The sequence below is a fragment of the Talpa europaea genome (genome assembly GCF_964194135.1).
Source record: "Talpa europaea genome assembly, chromosome: 7".
Lineage (NCBI taxonomy): Eukaryota > Metazoa > Chordata > Mammalia > Eulipotyphla > Talpidae > Talpa > Talpa europaea.
The window spans coordinates 114953139-114971679 of record NC_140074.1 but is presented as its reverse complement, the minus strand read 5'-3'; the positions used below and the strand labels follow the sequence as shown (position 1 = coordinate 114971679).

Here is an 18541-nt window from a genome sequence, read left to right as displayed (position 1 = left end):
CTGTTATATTCCCCGCTCTGGCTCTGGTGAATTCTCTCACCCTCCCGCGCTTCTGACTGTACCCAGTGCTTGTATAAATAAATAAATAAATAAATCTTTTTTTTAAAAAAAGGGGGGGGAGGGAAAGAGATGGTTTAATATATGTCAATCAATGTTGTACATTATTAACAGAAGGTAAAAATTATATTGATGCAGAGAAAGCACCTGGGATTTAGTACCCCATTTACGAAAAACACTCTAAGAGAGATGGGACTAGAAAGAAACTACCTAAATAAAGCTATATATTATAAACCAACATCGAACATGATATTTAATGGTGAAATATTCAAGCTAGAAGATCAAGAACAAGAGAGGGATGTCACTGTCACCATTTCTGTTTAACTTAGTTATTAGAGGTTTTGGACAGAACTATCAGACAAAAAAAGGAAATAAAGGGAATCCAAGTCAGAAAAAAAAGTGAAACTATCCACAAACCATCTATTTTATACACACACAGACACACAATGGGATACCATCTCACACAGAGAGACTGGCGCATATTAAAAAAAACCAGTAACATAAGTGCTGGAAAGATGCAGAGAAAAGAGAAACACTATTGCACTGTTGGTGGGCATATAAACTGGTACAACCATTATTGAAAGCAATCTGGATTTACCTTAAATAATTAAAAATGGAACTACTGTAAAATCCAGCAATCCCACTTTTAGGCATCTATCTAAAGACTATGAAACCATCAATGCAAAAATTATGTGTTCTACAATGTTTATTGCAGCACTATTTACAGTAGCTAGGACATGAAAGCAGCCTAAATGCCTCTCGAAATATGATTGCGTCAAGAAGATGAGATATTCCACACTATGGAATACTATTCAGTCATAAGAAAAAATGAAATGTTTCCAGTTACAGCAAAATGGAAGGAATTAGAGGGAATGATGCGTAGTAAAGCAAGTCAGAATGATAAAGACAAATACTGGATGTTAGTAACATAAAATTCAAAAACTAGCAGACATTAATAGATGAAGTGAGGGTTCTAAGGTTAAGAGGGAGGAGGAGGGAGAAAGGAACAAGGGGTTATAAGAGACAGCAGCAGGGATAAAAAAAAAGTAGAACTGTTGGGGCCTCCTTGGTGGCGCAAGGGGTTAGGACAGCTTATGAAGCTGTTCATAGCCTCTGCAGTGCAAGTTTGATCCTCGGCTAGCCAGGGAGCAACCCACGTGGCACAGCAGACCTCTTATGGCTCGCCCACTTCCCCCCTCAGCAGTGTACTTTGGCCAATCTGCCTATTCTGTTTCCCACTCTGTCTCTGGTGGGTCCTCTCACCCCTGCCCCCGCACCCCTGGCTTGTACCCTAGCTCTTATATGCATAGATAAATAAAATCTTAAAAAAAAAAAAGTAGAACTGTTACAGATTAAAAGAAACTTAAGAGACATACTAAATCAAGTGTAAATATGTGGACTATCTTATTTCAATTCTTTTTTTTTTAATTTTAAAGATTTACTTATTTATGCACACAAGAGCTGGGGTACAGGCCAGAGGCGCAGAGGATGAGAAGATTCACCAGAGACCGAGTAGGGAACAGAACAGGCAGACTGAATGAAATACACTGCTGAGGGGAGCAGCGGGCAAGACAGGAGAGGTCTACTGCGCCAATTGGATTGCTCCCTGGCCGGCTGGGGATCGAACTCTCATAGTGCGTTGCTTAACCCCTTGCGCCACCAGGGAGGCCCCTATCTTATTTCAATTCTGATAGAAACAATCAATTAGAAAACTGCATTTATGAGACAACAGGGAAAATGTGAATACTGATAAAATATTAAGGCACAACCATTTATAACTTTTAAGTGTAAGGATGGTTTATTTTTTAAACTACCTTTATTTTATTTATTTTAATTTTATTTATTATTTTATTTTAGTTGTTAAACTACCTTTTTTTTTTAAACTACCTTAGAGATACAGTGATGTATAGGCTTTGATGTGCTTTAAAATTATGATGGAGATGATGAGGGGGACATACAGGTGAAATAATATGACTGGATACTGATTACTTGAAGTTGGGTGATAATTACAGGGGATTTCACTATCCTATTCACTCTAGTTTAATATTTGGCTATTTCCACAGTAAAAATATTAATAAAGAAAAAAACGTGGCATAGAATTATTAGTGTATTTTAAGTTAACATGACAAATTTTCTAATAAGAACTTCCTATCATTAAAAAGCAAATAAATATACATAAAAGCATCTACAAGGATATTCGTTGAACATCTGCAAAACAGCTCAAAGCTGAAAGATAACTTAAATGTCCATTAATAGACAGTCAAAAAGTAAATTATGATAGAATCATACTATGAAAAGTATATAATTAGTGAGAGAATTGACGTGAGGGTGAGAGTGGGGCTATAAACAGGAGAGATGGCTGGAACTCTAAATATCCCTAATAGGTCCGCAGCACCAAACCAAAGCAGCCAGTTAGCCCTACTTGCCCCAAATCTGTATACCAAACTGTAGCACTGAGATTCCCATAATAACTAGGCTTATCTGCCACTCTAGTCTGTCTACAGAAAATTCAAATGCTGCTGAGAAAAAGCCATGGGATCTGAAATCTGGGTTTCCAAAAGGCAATAAACTACATCAAGGAACACAAAGCTTCTGGCCCTGCCTTTTTAGTGTCTCACTCTCAAAACATGAAGGAATAATTAAAGGTTATCAGACACTTGAAGCTCCATCCTGAAAGAGAGAAACCAAAACTATCAGGAAAAAAGTGGAACTCTGAAGAAACAAAGCAGGGAACCAATGAAAACTGTAATTAATATACTCAGATACCAAAGAAGTCATTGCATCCATGTAACCAGAATAGTATTCTATTTTTAAAAAGAGGTGGGGATAGGGGGTTAACAAGAACAAGGAAAAACTCTTGAAATTTATAAAATTATGAATTGAAAAATCAAGCACTTATCCTGTCTTTCTTGTACAAACTATACCTTAAGGTAGCCAAGTAGTTAATGGTAGGGAAGTTCTCCTTTATAACAAAGTTTAGCTAATAAATGCTGAAGGAATACCACCATTTCCCAATTCTTAGCAAAATAATAGAGAATAGTCACTATTCAGATTTTCCTGGTTGGTTTATAAGGATGCAAACAAAGTCCAAATGCTGCATTCTGGATATGTCTCTTGGGTCTCCTTTAAACTACAGATTGCTTCTCCAGTCCTTTACATCCACTGTCTCTCATGATTATATAATGGAATACTATAAAGCCACTGTAAAGTATAATTTAGATCTATCCAGATACAGGCTGTTGCCAGTTATGAATAAATGAAATTGAACAGGAAATTTACAGAATAGCAGAATCATCAATAAAAGTAAGAAAATATGTTTAACCACACTAGTGATCTGAGAAATACAAATTGAAACAGGTTGTTTTACATACATCAGGTTGGCAACAGAAACTATAAAAACTGATAGCATCAACTGTAGGCAAGGATACAGAGAAACAACACTAATACACTATTGGTGGGAATATAAATCACTATACCCCTTTTGACCAGCAACTTCAGTTTACAGATATATATTTGTAAATATATATGTTTACGAATACATATCCCAAAGCCTGGCATCTTATTTCCCAAGTATATATATCTGAGAAGTTCTTGCATATGCGCTGAATGTTACTGTGCAATAAATACAGGAAATAACTTAAAATTTTCATTAACAGGAAAATGGACAAAGGTAAAGTCATATCATGGAATACAGAGCAGTTAAAACAAATAAACCAGATATCACATGTATGTATCATCATGGACAGATCTAAAAAAATAAATGAGTAAACAAAGCAAACTGCAAAATTATAAGAAAATGGGCTCTCCCAGGTGGCACAGGGGTTAAAGTCTCAGCGCTATCAAGCTACCGCCAGCCACTGCAGCATGAGCTCCATTCCTGGCCAGGAAGCTAACCCACATGGCCCAGCAGACTTCTCCTGTCTCGACTGCTACTCCCCTCAGCAGTATTTCAATAAATCTGCCTGTTCTGCTCCCTACTCTGTCTCTGGTGAATCCTTTCACTTCCTCCCTCCGCTGCCCGCCCTGCAACTCTGGCCTACACCCCAGCTCTTTAATGCAGAAATAAAAATAAATCTTTAAAAAAACAGCTAATAAGGCCTCCCTGGTGGTGCAAGGGGTTAAGATGCAATCTACGAAGCTATCTACAGCCACTGTAACTCAAGTTTGATCCCCGGCCAGGGAGCTACCCACATGGTGCAGCAGACCTCTCCTGACTTGCCTGCTGCTCCCCTCAGCAGTGTATTTCAGTCCATCTGCCTGTTCTGCTCCCCAATCTGTCTCTGGTAAATCCTCTCACCCCACACACCTCTGGCCTGTACCCCAGTTCTTGTATGCATATATAAATAAATCTTGAAAAAAAAATAATAAAGGGCCTCCCTGGTGGCGCAAGGGGTTAAGCACTGCATGATGAAGCAATCTGGCAGCCTCTGCAGCATGAGTTCGATTCCTGGCCAGCCAGGGAGAAACCCACATGGCAAGGCAGACCTCTCCTGTCTTGCCCGCTGCTCCCCTCAGCAGTGTATTTCAGTCAGTCTGCCTGTTCTGTTCCCCACTCTGTCTCTGGTGGATCCTCTCATTTCTTGCATCTTTGGCCTATGCCTCAGCTCTTGTATGCATAAATAAATAAATCTTTTTTAAAAAAGCTAATAAAAAATATGAAAATGTATTGAGGGAAAATTATGAAAATACGACATAAGGGGAAAAATTATCCCCAAAATAAATCCGAAATTAATACTGTACATGGTTTACAGGTATGCCAATCTATAGCAAATGTCTAAAAACAGCAACTTGAATATACCCCAAATTCAGAAGTAACCTTTGTTTTCCTTTCTATATCACTTTCTTCCCAAAAGGTAATTTTACACTTATTGTTAATGTTCTTTATCTTTTACTTAAACATGTTAAGTAAAAATAAATAGCTAGGGCCTCCCCGGTGGCACAGCGGTTGAGCGCTGGGTTGAGAAGCTGGCCGCGGCCTCTGCAGCGTCGGTTCGATTCCCGGCTGCTCCCCGGCCACCAGAGGAGGGTCCCGCATGGTGCGCAGACCTCTCCTGCCGCCCGCTGCTCCCCTCAGCAGTGTACTTCAGTCCTTCTGCCTGCTCTGCTCCCCGCTCTGGCTCTGGTGAATTCTCTCACCCTCCCGCGCTTCTGACTGTGCCCAGTGCTTGTATAAATAAATAAATAAATCTTTTTTTTTTTAAAATAAATAAATAAATAAATAAAAATAGCTGATATTTTACTCTGGGTCATGGGTAGGTAGATATTTTTTACATCATTTCTATTATTTTGTGTGCTTTGTTTTGTTTTTTTTTTTTAAAGAATGAAGAAAGTCGTGTGCTTCTAGTAAATGTTTATTTAAGTCTTAAGTCTTAAGCAACAGTTCTCCATTTTGGGATTGAAGGAAAAGTGAGGCAGTTATCACAAATACCCTGAGAGATTTCTCCCAAATATACAGGTCCAGTCTGACACACCTGTGGGTATAGGGATGATAGCGTTTGAAGAATTGATTATTTTGGAAATGCTCTTCCAGGTGGTCAGTAAGGAGTACCTCATACTGTAATGAAAAATCAGAAAAGACAGCTGAATAAAGAATGGGTCCTAACTTTCAAACTCCCCTTGAGGCTTCAAACCAATTCCTAATTAACCTCTGCCTAACTGTGGTTATGTACTCAGTTCTTTTTTTTTTTTTTTTAAGTTAACATTGTTTTACCTCTTTGTGTTTAAGTGTAGGATCTCCCCCTTTCAGGTATGTTCAGGTGGTTGTGTTCTAACCAAACCATTACAAACAAGGAAAGATGTCTAAAACATAAGTGAAAAATAAAATCAAGTTACACCATAATATAAAAGTATAACACTCCACAAATGAGGAATAGAAGAGAATTAACTCAATCTGATTAAGAGCATCCATAAAAACTCAAAACCAACTGAATTTATAAATCTGATTTATAAATTTGATTTATAAATTTCCAAATTTATAAATCAGGAACAAGGCAAGAATTTCACCTTGCTAATTTTTTCAATATTGTACTGTAGTTTCCAATAAGGGCAATTAAGCAAGAAAATGAAGTAAAAGCCATCCAGATTAGAAACAAAAAAGTGTAACTCCCTCTACTTCTTGGTGATAAGACATTGCATATTGAAAAAAATTAAGGAACCCATCCAAAAAAATCTATTAGAAGTAAAGAATTCAGCATAGCTGCAGACAAAAAAATCATATGCAAAAATCAAGTGGCATGTATTTCTAAACATTTGCACTAAAACAATCAAAATGAAACTAAGGAAACAATTCATTCACAACAGTTTCATAAAGAACACTTAGAGGGCTTCCCTGGTGGCACAAGGGGTTAAGTCTTACCACTATGAAGCTATCCGCAGCATGGCACAAGTTCCATCCCCAGTCAGGGAGCTGGCCCACATGGCGCAGACCTCTCCTGTCCTGCCCACTGCTCCCCTCAGCAGTGTATTTCAGTTAATCCACCTCTTCTGCTCCCCACTCAGTCTCTGGTGAATCCTCTCTCCCCACCCTCCACCCCATGCCCAGGCTTGCACCTCTGGCTTATACCCCAGTCCTTGTATGTATAAATAAATCTTACAAAAAAAATTTTAGCACTTGGAAAGGACTGATCACAAAAATCTGCAAAGAGCTGATGAGACTCAACAACAACAAAGAAAATAATCCAGTCAAAAAATGGGCAGAAGATCTGAAAAGAAACTTCTCTGAAGAGGAAATGAAAATGGCCAACAGGCATATGAAAAAATGTTCAACATCACTTGAAATCAGGGAAATGCAAATCAAAACTACCATGAGATACCATCTTACACCAGTGAGAATGGCACATATTAAAAAAACTAGCAACAACAAATGTTGGCGAGGTTGCGGAGAAAAAGGAACTCTCCTGCACTGCTGGTGGGAGTGCAAACTGGTCCAACCACTATGGAGAGCTGTGTGGAGATTTCTGGACCTACTAAACATAGAGCTTCCATATGATCCAGCAATTCCACTCCTAGGTATTTATCCAAAGGACACAGACACATCAATTCCAAAGAGCACCTGCACCCCTATGTTTATAGCAGCACTGTTTACAATAGCTAAGCTTTGGAAACAGCCCAAATGCACAAAAATAGATGACTGGATCAAGAAGATGTGGTACATATACACCATGGAATATTACTCAGCATTCAAAAAAGATAAACACATGCAATTTGCAGCAACATGGATGGCGCTGGAAGGGATCATGCTCAGTGAAATAAGCCAGAAAGAAAAAGAAAAATACCAGATGGTCTCACTCATAGCAGGAATCTAGAAAACTTAAATAAGGGACCAGGAAAATGAATAACTATAAGAAAGTGAAAATCAAAATTAACAAAAAACTATGAACCAGAGACACTCTATGAGGGGTGGGGGGTGGGGAGGGGAGGTATTGGGGTCAAAATAAGGGGACTGCAATTGCATGGGGAATATAAAAATAAAATTTATTAAAAAAAAAATTTAGCACTTGGTACATACCTGTCTAGAATGCTTACCTAAGGCTGCCCCAGTTATTTACATTAGCCTCCACCACTAGATTATGAGATCCTCAAGGGCAGGAGCCTGTACTATTTATTCTTATCCTCCCCACCCCCAAAGTGTTCAATCAACATTTATTTTATAAATGAATAGATGGGATGGATAATTAGGCAGGTAGATCTCAGACATTTAGGTAACATTTAGTATATATTAACCAAATGATTGGAGCTTTGAAAGCTTATTTTTCTTTTCTAATCCTCATAACCCTATAAAGTTGTCACTATTATTATCCCCATTTACAGTGAAAAAACTGAAGCATGTCTTAAGAAACCAGTCCATGATACACGGCTAGGAAGTAACTGAGCTAAGACTTGAACTAAGGCAGTCTTACTCTATTGCCTTTGCTATTGGCCATTTCAATCATTATTTTTTTTTAAAGATTTATTTATTTATTTATATAAGAACTGGGGTACAGGCCAGATGCGTGGGAGGGTGAGAGGATTCACCAGAGACAGAGCGGGGAACAGAACCGGCAGAGTGACGAAATACACTGCTGAGGGGAGCAGCGAGTGTGACAGGAGAGGTCTGCAGCGCCATGTGGAACCCTTGCCAGCCGGCCGGGATCGAACCAGCGCTGCAGAGGGTACAGACAGCTTCACAGCACTGCGCTCAACCACCTGCGCCACCAGGGGAGGCCCATTCACTCATTACTTTTTAAAATTTTCAGTATCCTGTTTCAGAGACATCTGCCTTTTGTTATATGTAAGTATTTATCTGAAATAGAAACCTTCTTAATCTGTTGTTGATGACCTGTGTTGAAAGTTAAGAAAATATTTTACTTTAAATAAGGGTAAGTATTTTGCTTTTGAATGCTTCTTCAGTAAATCAAAATCACAAATGTTACTACACAGAGTTTGAGACATTTGTTTTAGCTATTCAGAATCTTTGTTCATTTTCCTGGACCTCAACCAGGTTAGAGAAGGTTAAACTTAAATGACTGAATTCCTATCTCTGCATAAAAATATTGAAAGAGTTAAAACTAAATAGAGCCACAAATGAGAGATTAATTTCTGTCCAGTGTTTCCCAAATCACATCAAATTCAAGTAAACTATTTTCATAGCAGAACCACAAACTATAGTCTTGTTAAAGAGTTACCCTTCTGGTTTTACAAAAGCCAGTTTATTTGACTCCACACTTCTGTGCAACCTGTTTAACTTTTTTTCCTTCCCGCATAGAAGAACTGGGGTGTAGGGCTAGAGGTATGGGGGGCGAGAGGATTCACCAGAGACAGAGTGGGTAACAGAACAGGCAGACTGACTGAAATACACTGCTGAGGGGAGCAGTGGGTGAGTCAGGAGAGGTCTGTTGCACCATGTGGGTTAGCTCCTTGGCCGGGATCTAACTCAGGCCCTAGGTGATAGCGCTGAGACTTAACTCCTAGGCCACCAGGAATGGCCCCTATTTAACTTTTTAAGAGGTGTTTGTTTTTGAATTGGTAGCAGTAACAAAAACTGAAGCTAGGACAACACATAGCTGAAAGAAAATTCAAATTGAGGATCTGATCATTAAAATTATAAATTTGATTTATAACATAACCACCTAGCAAAGGCTTTTAACCAATATATCTCAATATGCAAGAAATGTTTATCACTCTTCACAGCAAATGTTTTCTTCAAGAGAAAATGTTGTTTCCTAATCACTTTTATTTTTTACTGTAGGATACCACTGCTGTATCTTAATTAGAAGCATCTATCATAATTAGAATTACATCTTGGCATTTAACTTTCATTTGTGTGAAAAATTATTCAGACAAATTTATTTCTCAACCAGTAACTCAGAAACATTTTCAGCTAAAATGAATAAACATGCAATAGGAAGTCATTATTAAGGTTAAGATAATCAGAGAATTATGATGCTAACAGAACTTTCAAGACTACCTAGCCCAATCTCTGCAAATGCAGAAATATCTACAACACTGGGCCTCCCCGGTGGCGCAGCGGTTGAGCGTTGGGTTGCGAAGCTACCCGCGGCCTCTGCGGCGCTGGTTCGATCCCCGGCTGCTCCCCGGTCACCGGAGGAGGGTCCCACATGGCGCGCAGACCTCTCCTGCTGCCCGCTGCTCCCCTCAGCAGTGTACCTCGGTCCTTCTGCCTGCTCTGCTCCCCGCTCTGGCTCTGGTGAATTCTCTCACCCTCCCGTGCCTCTGACTGTACCCAGTGCATGTATAAACGAAACAAACAAACCAGCAAACAAATAAATAAAAAACATGCCTCTATAAAAAAAAAAAAAAGAAAGAAAAAAAAAAAGAAATATCTACAACACTTCCGACTGTAGCTCCAGTTCTTAGTATTTAATATTTAATATTTCAATTTTTAAAATAAACATTTCTAGAATATACACTATGCACAGGCCATAGAATATATACTATGTATGGATAAAGTATATAAAATAATAATACTCAGAAGTCATTTCTGAACATGAAAAAGCCAAATCACTTACTGAAGAACTTTTTGGAAGTTTTAGCATAACTTGGCACCAACAGTAAGGACAATAACTTGAATGCACAAAAGAGAACTTTAAACAGTTAGACTTAGCAATTTGACCTTTAGCATATTCATCATCCATCCAACCAAAAAATATCTATTCAATACCTACTGCACCCTAGTAGTTTAGTGCAGGAGTTAAAGCAAAAGATTAATTTGCTATCATATTGGAAATGCTATGAGAGGCGAAGGACACTATGCTATGGAAAGATATAAAATGGGTATAATCCATACTTGGGTATTCATAAAAGGAATTTCAGAATTGAAACCTGAAAAACGAATAATGCCAGCCACACAATAGACATACAAGAAGAGAAAGGCAGTGCCAAACAGAGAGAGCTTTTAAGAATGTCTGGGGAGATCACTTTTTCTGAAACAACACAAAGTGTTCAGTATGCGTAGCTCAAAAAAGAAAAGATGAGTCTGGTGAGATAAAGGGTAGTCAGATTACCAGGCCTTGTATGTGAGAAACTTAAATCATTTCAGGAACATGAGACTGAGTCCCTAAAGACTTTAAGTATGGAAACGATCTGGTCAGATTTCCATCTTGGGGCAATCTATGCAGATCTGTGATGGGCAGTCTGTAGGTTGGCAATAATGTAAACAGAAAAATGAGGTATGAGACAGGGTACGTTGGCATTCACTTATTCAGAAATATTTTTTTAAGGATTTTCTTTTTTTTTTAAAGAATTATTTATTTATACAAGAGCTGGGGTACAGGCCAGAGGCACGTGAGAATAAGAGGATTCATCAGACAGAGCAGGGAGCAGAACAGGCACCAGGCGAGACAGGAGAGGTCTGCCATACCATGTGGGGATCTCCCTGGCCTGCCAGGAATCGAACCTGCGCTGAAAAGGCTGCGGACACCTTCACAACCCACTGTGCCACCGGAGAAGCCCCCTTATTCAGATATATTCACTGGGTACTTCCTATAAGCCAGATGCTAGCATACATTGTGAATGGTAAAAAGTTACAAATCTATGAAAGTTGGATTCAGGAAAGAGAAGCTAGTGGCCTGTATAAGAGCAGTGAAATGAATTTGGGTAGAGATTTCCGAAATATTTAAGAGTTAGAAACAAAAAAATGTAGCAATGAGGATGAAAGATATAATTAAGGATGCTGACTATTCTGGCCAGGTGAACGGTGGTTTCCCTCACAAACAGGAAACAGAGAAGGGAAAAAAAGGCTAGAGAGACAAACTCTGTTTCAGTCATGTTAGGATCTGGCTTAAAGTTCCTAATAGGCTGTCAGCTCCATGAGGGAAGAATCTTTTCTGCTTTTCTCACCACTGTATCACCAATAGGCACAGTACTAGGTACAGAGTTGTATTCCGTAAATATCTGTTAAACAAATGAATGAGATATACATTTTGTAATAAAAACAAACAATAATTGAACCCACGGGAATGCTTAATATCAGCTAGGCAATGCACAAAGTAAAGAGGATTTTAGAAAGAATGCCAACAAACACCAAAGCTAACATGAATAAGACTCCAGAGTGGTCTGGTAAATAAGAGGAAAACCAAGGGAATCTCCTGGAAAACATCTAAGACTAAAAGAAAGTTACAATAGAAAACATTAAATGTAGGGTCAACTTCTCAACTGTTTCTCAAAATTTCAAAGAGGAAAAATCATCCATGATATCATTTTTGCCATAATTTCAAATAAAAAATTTAACCAGTTTTAATTCAGCTTTATGGATCTCAATGTTATATGTATGTGTGCATAAGTCTAGGGATGAGTATAAAGATGATCTATATTCTTTTAATTTTTCTGTCTCTTTAAAGTTTTCCTAACAAATAAAATTGTGGGGAAAAAAAGGTGGGTTGTTGTTTTTGGGTTTTTTTTTTTTTGTTTTTTTGTTTTGTTTTGTTTTTTTAAATAACTCAGCCACTAGTTAACAGAACAAAAGAATACATATTTGGCTAGATTTTAATATCAGCTGTCCTGTGAACCAAAGATTCTGTATGATGTCAGTATGCAGTAAAAGGGAAACTAAAAAGTCCAAGAAATCAGAAAAAAAATTAAGCACAGAATTGGCTCAATAACCAATGTCACATACAGTAGTCTAGTGAGTAGTCCTTATTCTACCAACCTTTCCTGTGATTAGTGATACTTTATCTAGTTAGGTACCTTAACTATTTTGATATGGTCTTTTGTAATTTTACTTAAGTAAAAATGTTTCTATACGTCTACAAAATACAGGAAAAATATCATTACAGCAAGGACACATGATACTATCTCATATCTACTTTCAGAAATCTTGAGGTAAAAGGAAAAAGCGAAACAATGGTTACTAACTAGTGTTTCAAAAGACAACAATTCCAGCACCACCACCACCACAATACACACACACACACACAAAACAAACATTGTTTTTCTCAGAAGTGTCTGGAAGTAGGGACTGACTAAGGGCAGGGACATATCTAGTCTGAGTAGGGCAGTGTGAGGCTTATTCAAATAGTTCAGTAAGAAAAAACAATGGCAACTTTTTAAGTATGAAAATACCTTTTAGGGGCCTCCCTGGTGGCGCAAGGGGTTAAGACGTAACCCATGAAGCCAGCAGCAGCTGCTGCAGCACCAGTTGATCCCCAGACAGGGAGCAACCCACATGGCGCAGCAGACTTCTCCTGGCTCGCCTGCTGCTCCCCTCAGCAGTGTATTTCAGTCAGTCTGCCTGTTCTGCTCCCCACTCTGTCTCTGGTGAATCCTCTGACCCCCCCCCCACACCTCTGGCCTGTGCTTTGGCTCTTGTATGCATAAATAAATGAATTTTTTAAAAATTAAAAAAAAAAATACTTTTTAAAATATAAAGTGTGTCTTTAAAGATACTGGCATTATGTGCAAAATAATTTAGGTAATACAGAAATCAATGAAGCACTGAAATATATTTTGAGACTTCTAAAACTTGGGTTTGACTAAAGAAATAACATTCCAAAAATTGCCAACTCTTGTTCTAACTGAACCATTAGAGAAATTAAGTCAGCACCTGAGTCAATTCTTTTTTTTTTATTTATTTGTGCATACAAGAACTGGGGTACAGGCCAGCGGTGCTGGGGTGAGAGGAATTACTCATTTAAATAGCACTGTACCAAGGGCACCAAGTAACTATGTGGAAGCAAAAGTGGAATTTCCCTTTTTTAACTTCCTAGTCCTTAATAGCCACCAACAACACATCTCAGAGATAAATATGAAAAATTGCTCTTCATTCCTATCACTTGATAAAGTCACAAATCTCAGTGAAGATTTCAAATTTTCCTTTTTAAATATTTATTAGAGATGAATTTAACTATACTTGTAAATTGTTTTGCAAACATATCAACTTCCTCAAGAATTTTGATGAAAATATTCTTATGAGTGAATGAAAACTACACCATTCATAAAACACTGACTATCAATGTTTCTTTTCTTTTTTTCTTTTTTTTAAGATTTATTTATTTATTTATGCAAGCACTGGGTACAGTCAGAAGCACGGGAGGGTAAGAGAATTCACCAGAGCCAGAGCAGGGAACAGAACAGGCAGACTGACGAAATACATTGCTGAAGGCAGCAGCGGGCAAGGCAGTAGAGGTCTTGTCGCACATGTGGGACCCTCGCCGGAGGCCGGGGATCAAACCAGTGCTTCAGAGGCTGTGGGCAGCCCAGCGTTCAACCGCTGCGCCACCAGGGGAGGCCCCAATGTTTCTTTTCTTGCCAGTGAATCTTATCACCCCAGTTTCATATACTTCCAAGGAGAGCAACTTGATGAAAATCTTCTTATAAAACAGCAATTTGGGTGAAAATTCTTAGCAGTATCTCTCACTTCTGAATTAAATCACCCCAATTTTTTTTAAGCAAAAAGTCACTTAAAAAGCAATCATAAAATCACATAATTACAACATCTTCTTCCCAGCAAAGATATTCTCTTCAGGGCCTCCCTGGTGGCGCAGGCGGTTGAGCGCCATGCTGTGAAGCTGTCCACAGCCTCTGCAGCGCCGGTTCCATCCTAGGCTGCCGGCGAGGGTCCCACATGGCGCCGCGGACCTCTCCTGTCTCGCCTGCTGCTCCCCTCAGCAGTGTATTTAGTCAGTCTGCCTGTTCTGTTCCCCACTCTGTCTCTGGTGAATCCTGTTACCCTCCCGCACATCTGGCCAGGATGCGCCTGGATGTACCCTGTTCTTGTATAAAATAAATAAATAAATCTTTAAAAAAAAAAAAAAAGATATTCTCTTCAGCCCCTATACGATTCTATAATACAAGAACGGAAGGAAGAATAGAAGAAATTTCTAGGGAAAAGGTTCTTTAATTTGCCTATTTGTCAGGGAAGTTTTCTTTCTTTTTTAACCACTCAAAGCAAATCATACCTATTTTAAAAGAATCACACTTTTCCCAAACAAAAATACAAAAACATAAAAATATAAAAATCATTAATATATTCTTCCCCAGAACACTTCTTTCCAGATCATTTTTTAATACAGATTTTTGTTTTGAAAAATCACTGATTTACAAATAAATTAATCAGGTTCACAGGGCTAACTCTGCATAGACTTAACAGGAAAGGTCTCACTGAAATTGTGAGATTTTAGCTGAGCCAAAAGTGAGCAGCTAGACATGATAGAGCTCTAAGGGAAAAGCATTCTAGGCCAAGGGAATAGCATGGGCAAAGGCATCAGATGGTACTCTGTTAAGGAATGGAAAGCTGTAAGGCTGGACCAGGGAGTTCAAAAGGGAAAGTGGTAAAGCAATAAAAATGATACATTTCTTTTTGTTTAAGATTTATTTATTTTTTATTTTATGCATACAAGAGCTGGGGCACAGGCCAGAGATGCCGGGGTGGTGGGGGGGGGGTTGAGAGGAATCACCAGAGACAGAGTGTGGAGGAGAACAGGCAGACTGACGGAAATATGCTGCTGAAGGGAGCAGCAGGTGAGACAGGAGAGGTCTGCTTCGCCATGTGGGTTGTTCCCTGGCGGGCCGGGTATTGATTTCGTGCTGCAGTGGCTGCAGATAGACTCATAAGGAGGTTCTCAACCCCTTGTGCCACCAGGGAGGCCCCCCCAAAATGATCCCTTTCTTGATTAGCATTTGAAACTGATCACAAATCCATCTCAAGTCACTCCTTTGTTACATTGTTTTTATTTTTTTTTTTTTTAGATTTTTTTTTTTTTTTTTTTTTATACAAGCACTGGGTACAGTCAGAAGTGCGGGAGGGTGAGAGAATTCACCAGAGCCAGAGTGGGGAGCAGAGCAGGCAGAAGGACCGAAGTACACTGCTGAGGGGAGCAGCGGGCGGCAGGAGAGGTCAGCGCGCCATGTGGGACCCTCCTCCGGTGGCCGGGGAGCAGCCGGGGATTGAACCGGCACTGCAGAGGCTGCGGGCAGCTTTGCAACCCAGCACTCAACCACTGCGCCACCAGGGAGGCCCTGTTACATTGTTTTTAGACTCACTAAAACAGACTGCACACAAAAGAATCAAATAAAAACAAAGAAAGGCATAAGATAGTCAAATTCTTTGTAATTTATACTTTTTCAAATGTCTGAGTTCTTTAGATTGAAACCTTTATAATATCATTATAGTAAAAATTAAACTTTTGACTCCTGCCTGAGAATTCCTGCAACCAAGAGATTATAACACTTCACCTCCTAAAAACATTCTCACCATTTACGTACCCTCCTAAATTTCCACAAAGGTGCTCAGAATTTACTTTACACCCTGCTGATGGACAATTTCCATGTTTTTTCTGTAAATACCCTGAGGCACTTTTGCTATATAATAGCAGAAGCTGATTCTCAGTATTAAAGTTCACACGCAAAGCACTCATGGAAACTTAAACACAGAATTCACTCTACATACTGGCTTAAGACAGACTGAATTTCTAGGTACTGGGTAAACCTGAGTTATTATCTTACATGAAGACTGACAAGGTGGTTTTATGTTTGTGGTCTGCGAGCTGGCTCATCTAGCATTTCATCCATGTTCTCTATTCTCAAGTCGTGACATTTTGCCTAAAGGTTTCAATACGAATAACTTCCACACATACCTGAAAAAGTATAAATTACAAAGAAAATCTTTGGGTAACCTATTTTCAAAGTTGTTTACTTACATTAATATACAATCCAGAGTCTAGCTTTATTTTTGATTCTGCAACCTGTGGCAGGCAGTTTCTTTGCACATGTGACCCTGGCACTTTGCCCATGTTTACATGGACTGACAAGAGTTTAAGGCTAAAGGAAGCATTTCTTTTTTACCTGAGGGAGTAGATACTACTGGCCCTGTTCCTCACCTATGTGTTTATGTGGTTAATTCCCCAGTCTCTACCATACAGAGCCACACACTGGTAAGGATCTATCAGTATGAAGACATGGCATGCCTCCTCAGATGTAGAACTTGACCTCTGTTCTAAGACAGTGCTAATAAACTAGTGAACCCATCCTCAGAATTTTTTCAATTTCTCCTTCACTATATACTTGCAAAAACTCAAAGTCCATTTTGTTTGGCAAATAAATTCAATGCCACCTTTTGAAACAAATGGCTCGTAAAATCAGAACTGACAATCATCACTACACTGAGTTTAAAAAAGAAAAAGAGCTATCTGACTTGGCTCAAAGCAAAACGTTTAAATAGTGATACTATTCAATGCCAGGGAATGAGCTGCTAAACAAATCTTACATCCTAACATCTTTCAAGTATTTAGGAAAAATAACATGTTTTTCCTTCATTAGTTATTTAGCTTCCTCCAGTCGTCATTTCTCTAGCCAGGTATGCTAAATGCTGGGGAAAGAAAGGTGAACAGGAAACTTCCCCTGGATTAGGTAAATTCCGCAGAAATAATGCCATTGCAGTCTGAAAGCTATAATCCCCGACTGTCTCAAGAAGTGGAAGGAAGACCTATCACACTCTAGAGCTTCAAGAGGTTCACAAACTTGAGGCGAGGGCAGCGAGGTCACCGCTGAGGTGCTAGAGTTAACAGTTGGTCCAGTGCATCCATAAAACTTGGACTGGAGAAGGGTTTTGCTAACAGTCACCCACACCTCTCATCAACCCTGCCCCCCCCCCCAGTCCTCTTTATAAATAGAGGGCTTTTAAAGGGAACTGTCCAAGGTTGCCACCTGATAGGGAGGAATGCTTTGGTGTGAGACACCAGAAAAATTAAATTGTTTACTCTCTCTATTTACCGAGTATTGCTAGACTAAGCGTTGACAAAGTGTCAACCAAAGCACATAAAACAGAAAATACAATCTCTTTCTCAAACAGGGTTAAAACGTCGAGAAGAAACTGGCCGAAAGAGGGAGATCTCCAACTTCCCAAAGCAGCAAACCCCCCAGGAAAGGTACTGGACCCAGCGGAAGTTACGGATCCAGGACCCAAGTGTTTAGATGCGCCTTCCCCCGCCCCCTCCCGCCACGGTAAAAGTTTGAGCCGCCTTCTGACTACCCTACGGTGGTCGGAAACTTCCCTAAACAGGAGGCCACCAGACACATTACAAACCGCAGCCCTCGGCCAGCGCCAGGTGCCCTCGGGCCAGGCCGTGGCTTTCTCCCCGAGCCGCGCCTCTCCCGGGTCGCTCCCCTCGCCCCGACACTCGCAAGCCTCCCGCCGCTTCCAACGCCCGCCGGGAGTCCTGGCTGGGGCCAGGCTGGGTCGGGGGGCCTCGGCGCCAGGCTCGCCCCCGGGAGGCCCGGCGCGCCCCCCTCCCGGGCCCCGCGGCGACCCCCGCGCCCTCGGGCCCGGCCCCCGCCCTCCCCGCGGCCCTCACCTCCTCGGCGTGCTTGCGCAGCGCCTTCTCCCGCTCGTACTGGGTGATGAGCTGCTCGTTGTCGTCCCGCAGCAGCTCCAGCTCCACCTGGTGCTCCTGGTCCTGCGCGAACACCGAGTCCAGGTTCTCCAGCACGGCCACCACCAGTGGCATCAGCTCCTTGACCACCTCCTCGTCGTAGCGCCCGATGAGCCGCTCGAACTCGCGGTAGATGGAGCCGGCCAGGCCAGACACCCGCTCCGACATCACGGCCCCGGAGCCGCCGGGCTCCTCCTGGTACACCACTCCGTCCTCCAGCTCCATGGTGGCGGGCGGGCGGGCGGCCCGGCGCGTCGCCGGCCGAGGGGGTGGCACGGGCCCGCACGGGACGGGCCCGGCTGGGGCTAGGGCTGGGGCTGGGGCTGGGCCCGGCGGGGTGGGGGGCCGGGGCCGGCGGAGGGGAGGGGTGGGTTGAGCGCACTCGGCCCAACCGCCGCTGCACCAACTGCCGGAGCGGCCCGGCCGCGCGCGCCACACGTCACCCGTGGGGCGGGACCCACGCCGCGTCGGCCTGATGGGCGGGGCCCCGCGGGAGGCCAGGCGCGGCCGGGGGCGGGGCCAAACGTCACCGTGCGCCGGTGGAGGCGGGGCGATGGCGTCAACACTGGGCGCCGCGCGACAGTGCGTCCACCAATGGCAAGACTGCTGGAGGAGGGTGG

At 41.2% G+C, this 18541-nt stretch overlaps 1 protein-coding gene across 5 annotated transcripts in view; it reads right to left on the bottom strand.

The window, feature by feature from the left end:
* SPAG9 (sperm associated antigen 9) overlaps positions 1 to 18541 on the bottom strand; it is a gene marked incomplete at both ends in the record, with an annotated part of 115738 nt that overhangs the window by 89475 nt on the left and 7722 nt on the right. For 4 of the 5 annotated variants that reach the window (XM_084236187.1, XM_084236189.1, XM_084236188.1 and 1 more), the window contains one exon: positions 17844 to 18146. The exons of the other annotated variant lie outside the window; for it this stretch is intronic. In XM_084236187.1, coding sequence (XP_084092313.1) covers positions 17844 to 18146 — 303 coding nt within the window. Of the gene's footprint in view, positions 1 to 17843; positions 18147 to 18541 lie in introns of those variants that run through there. 5 annotated transcript variants of the gene reach the window in all.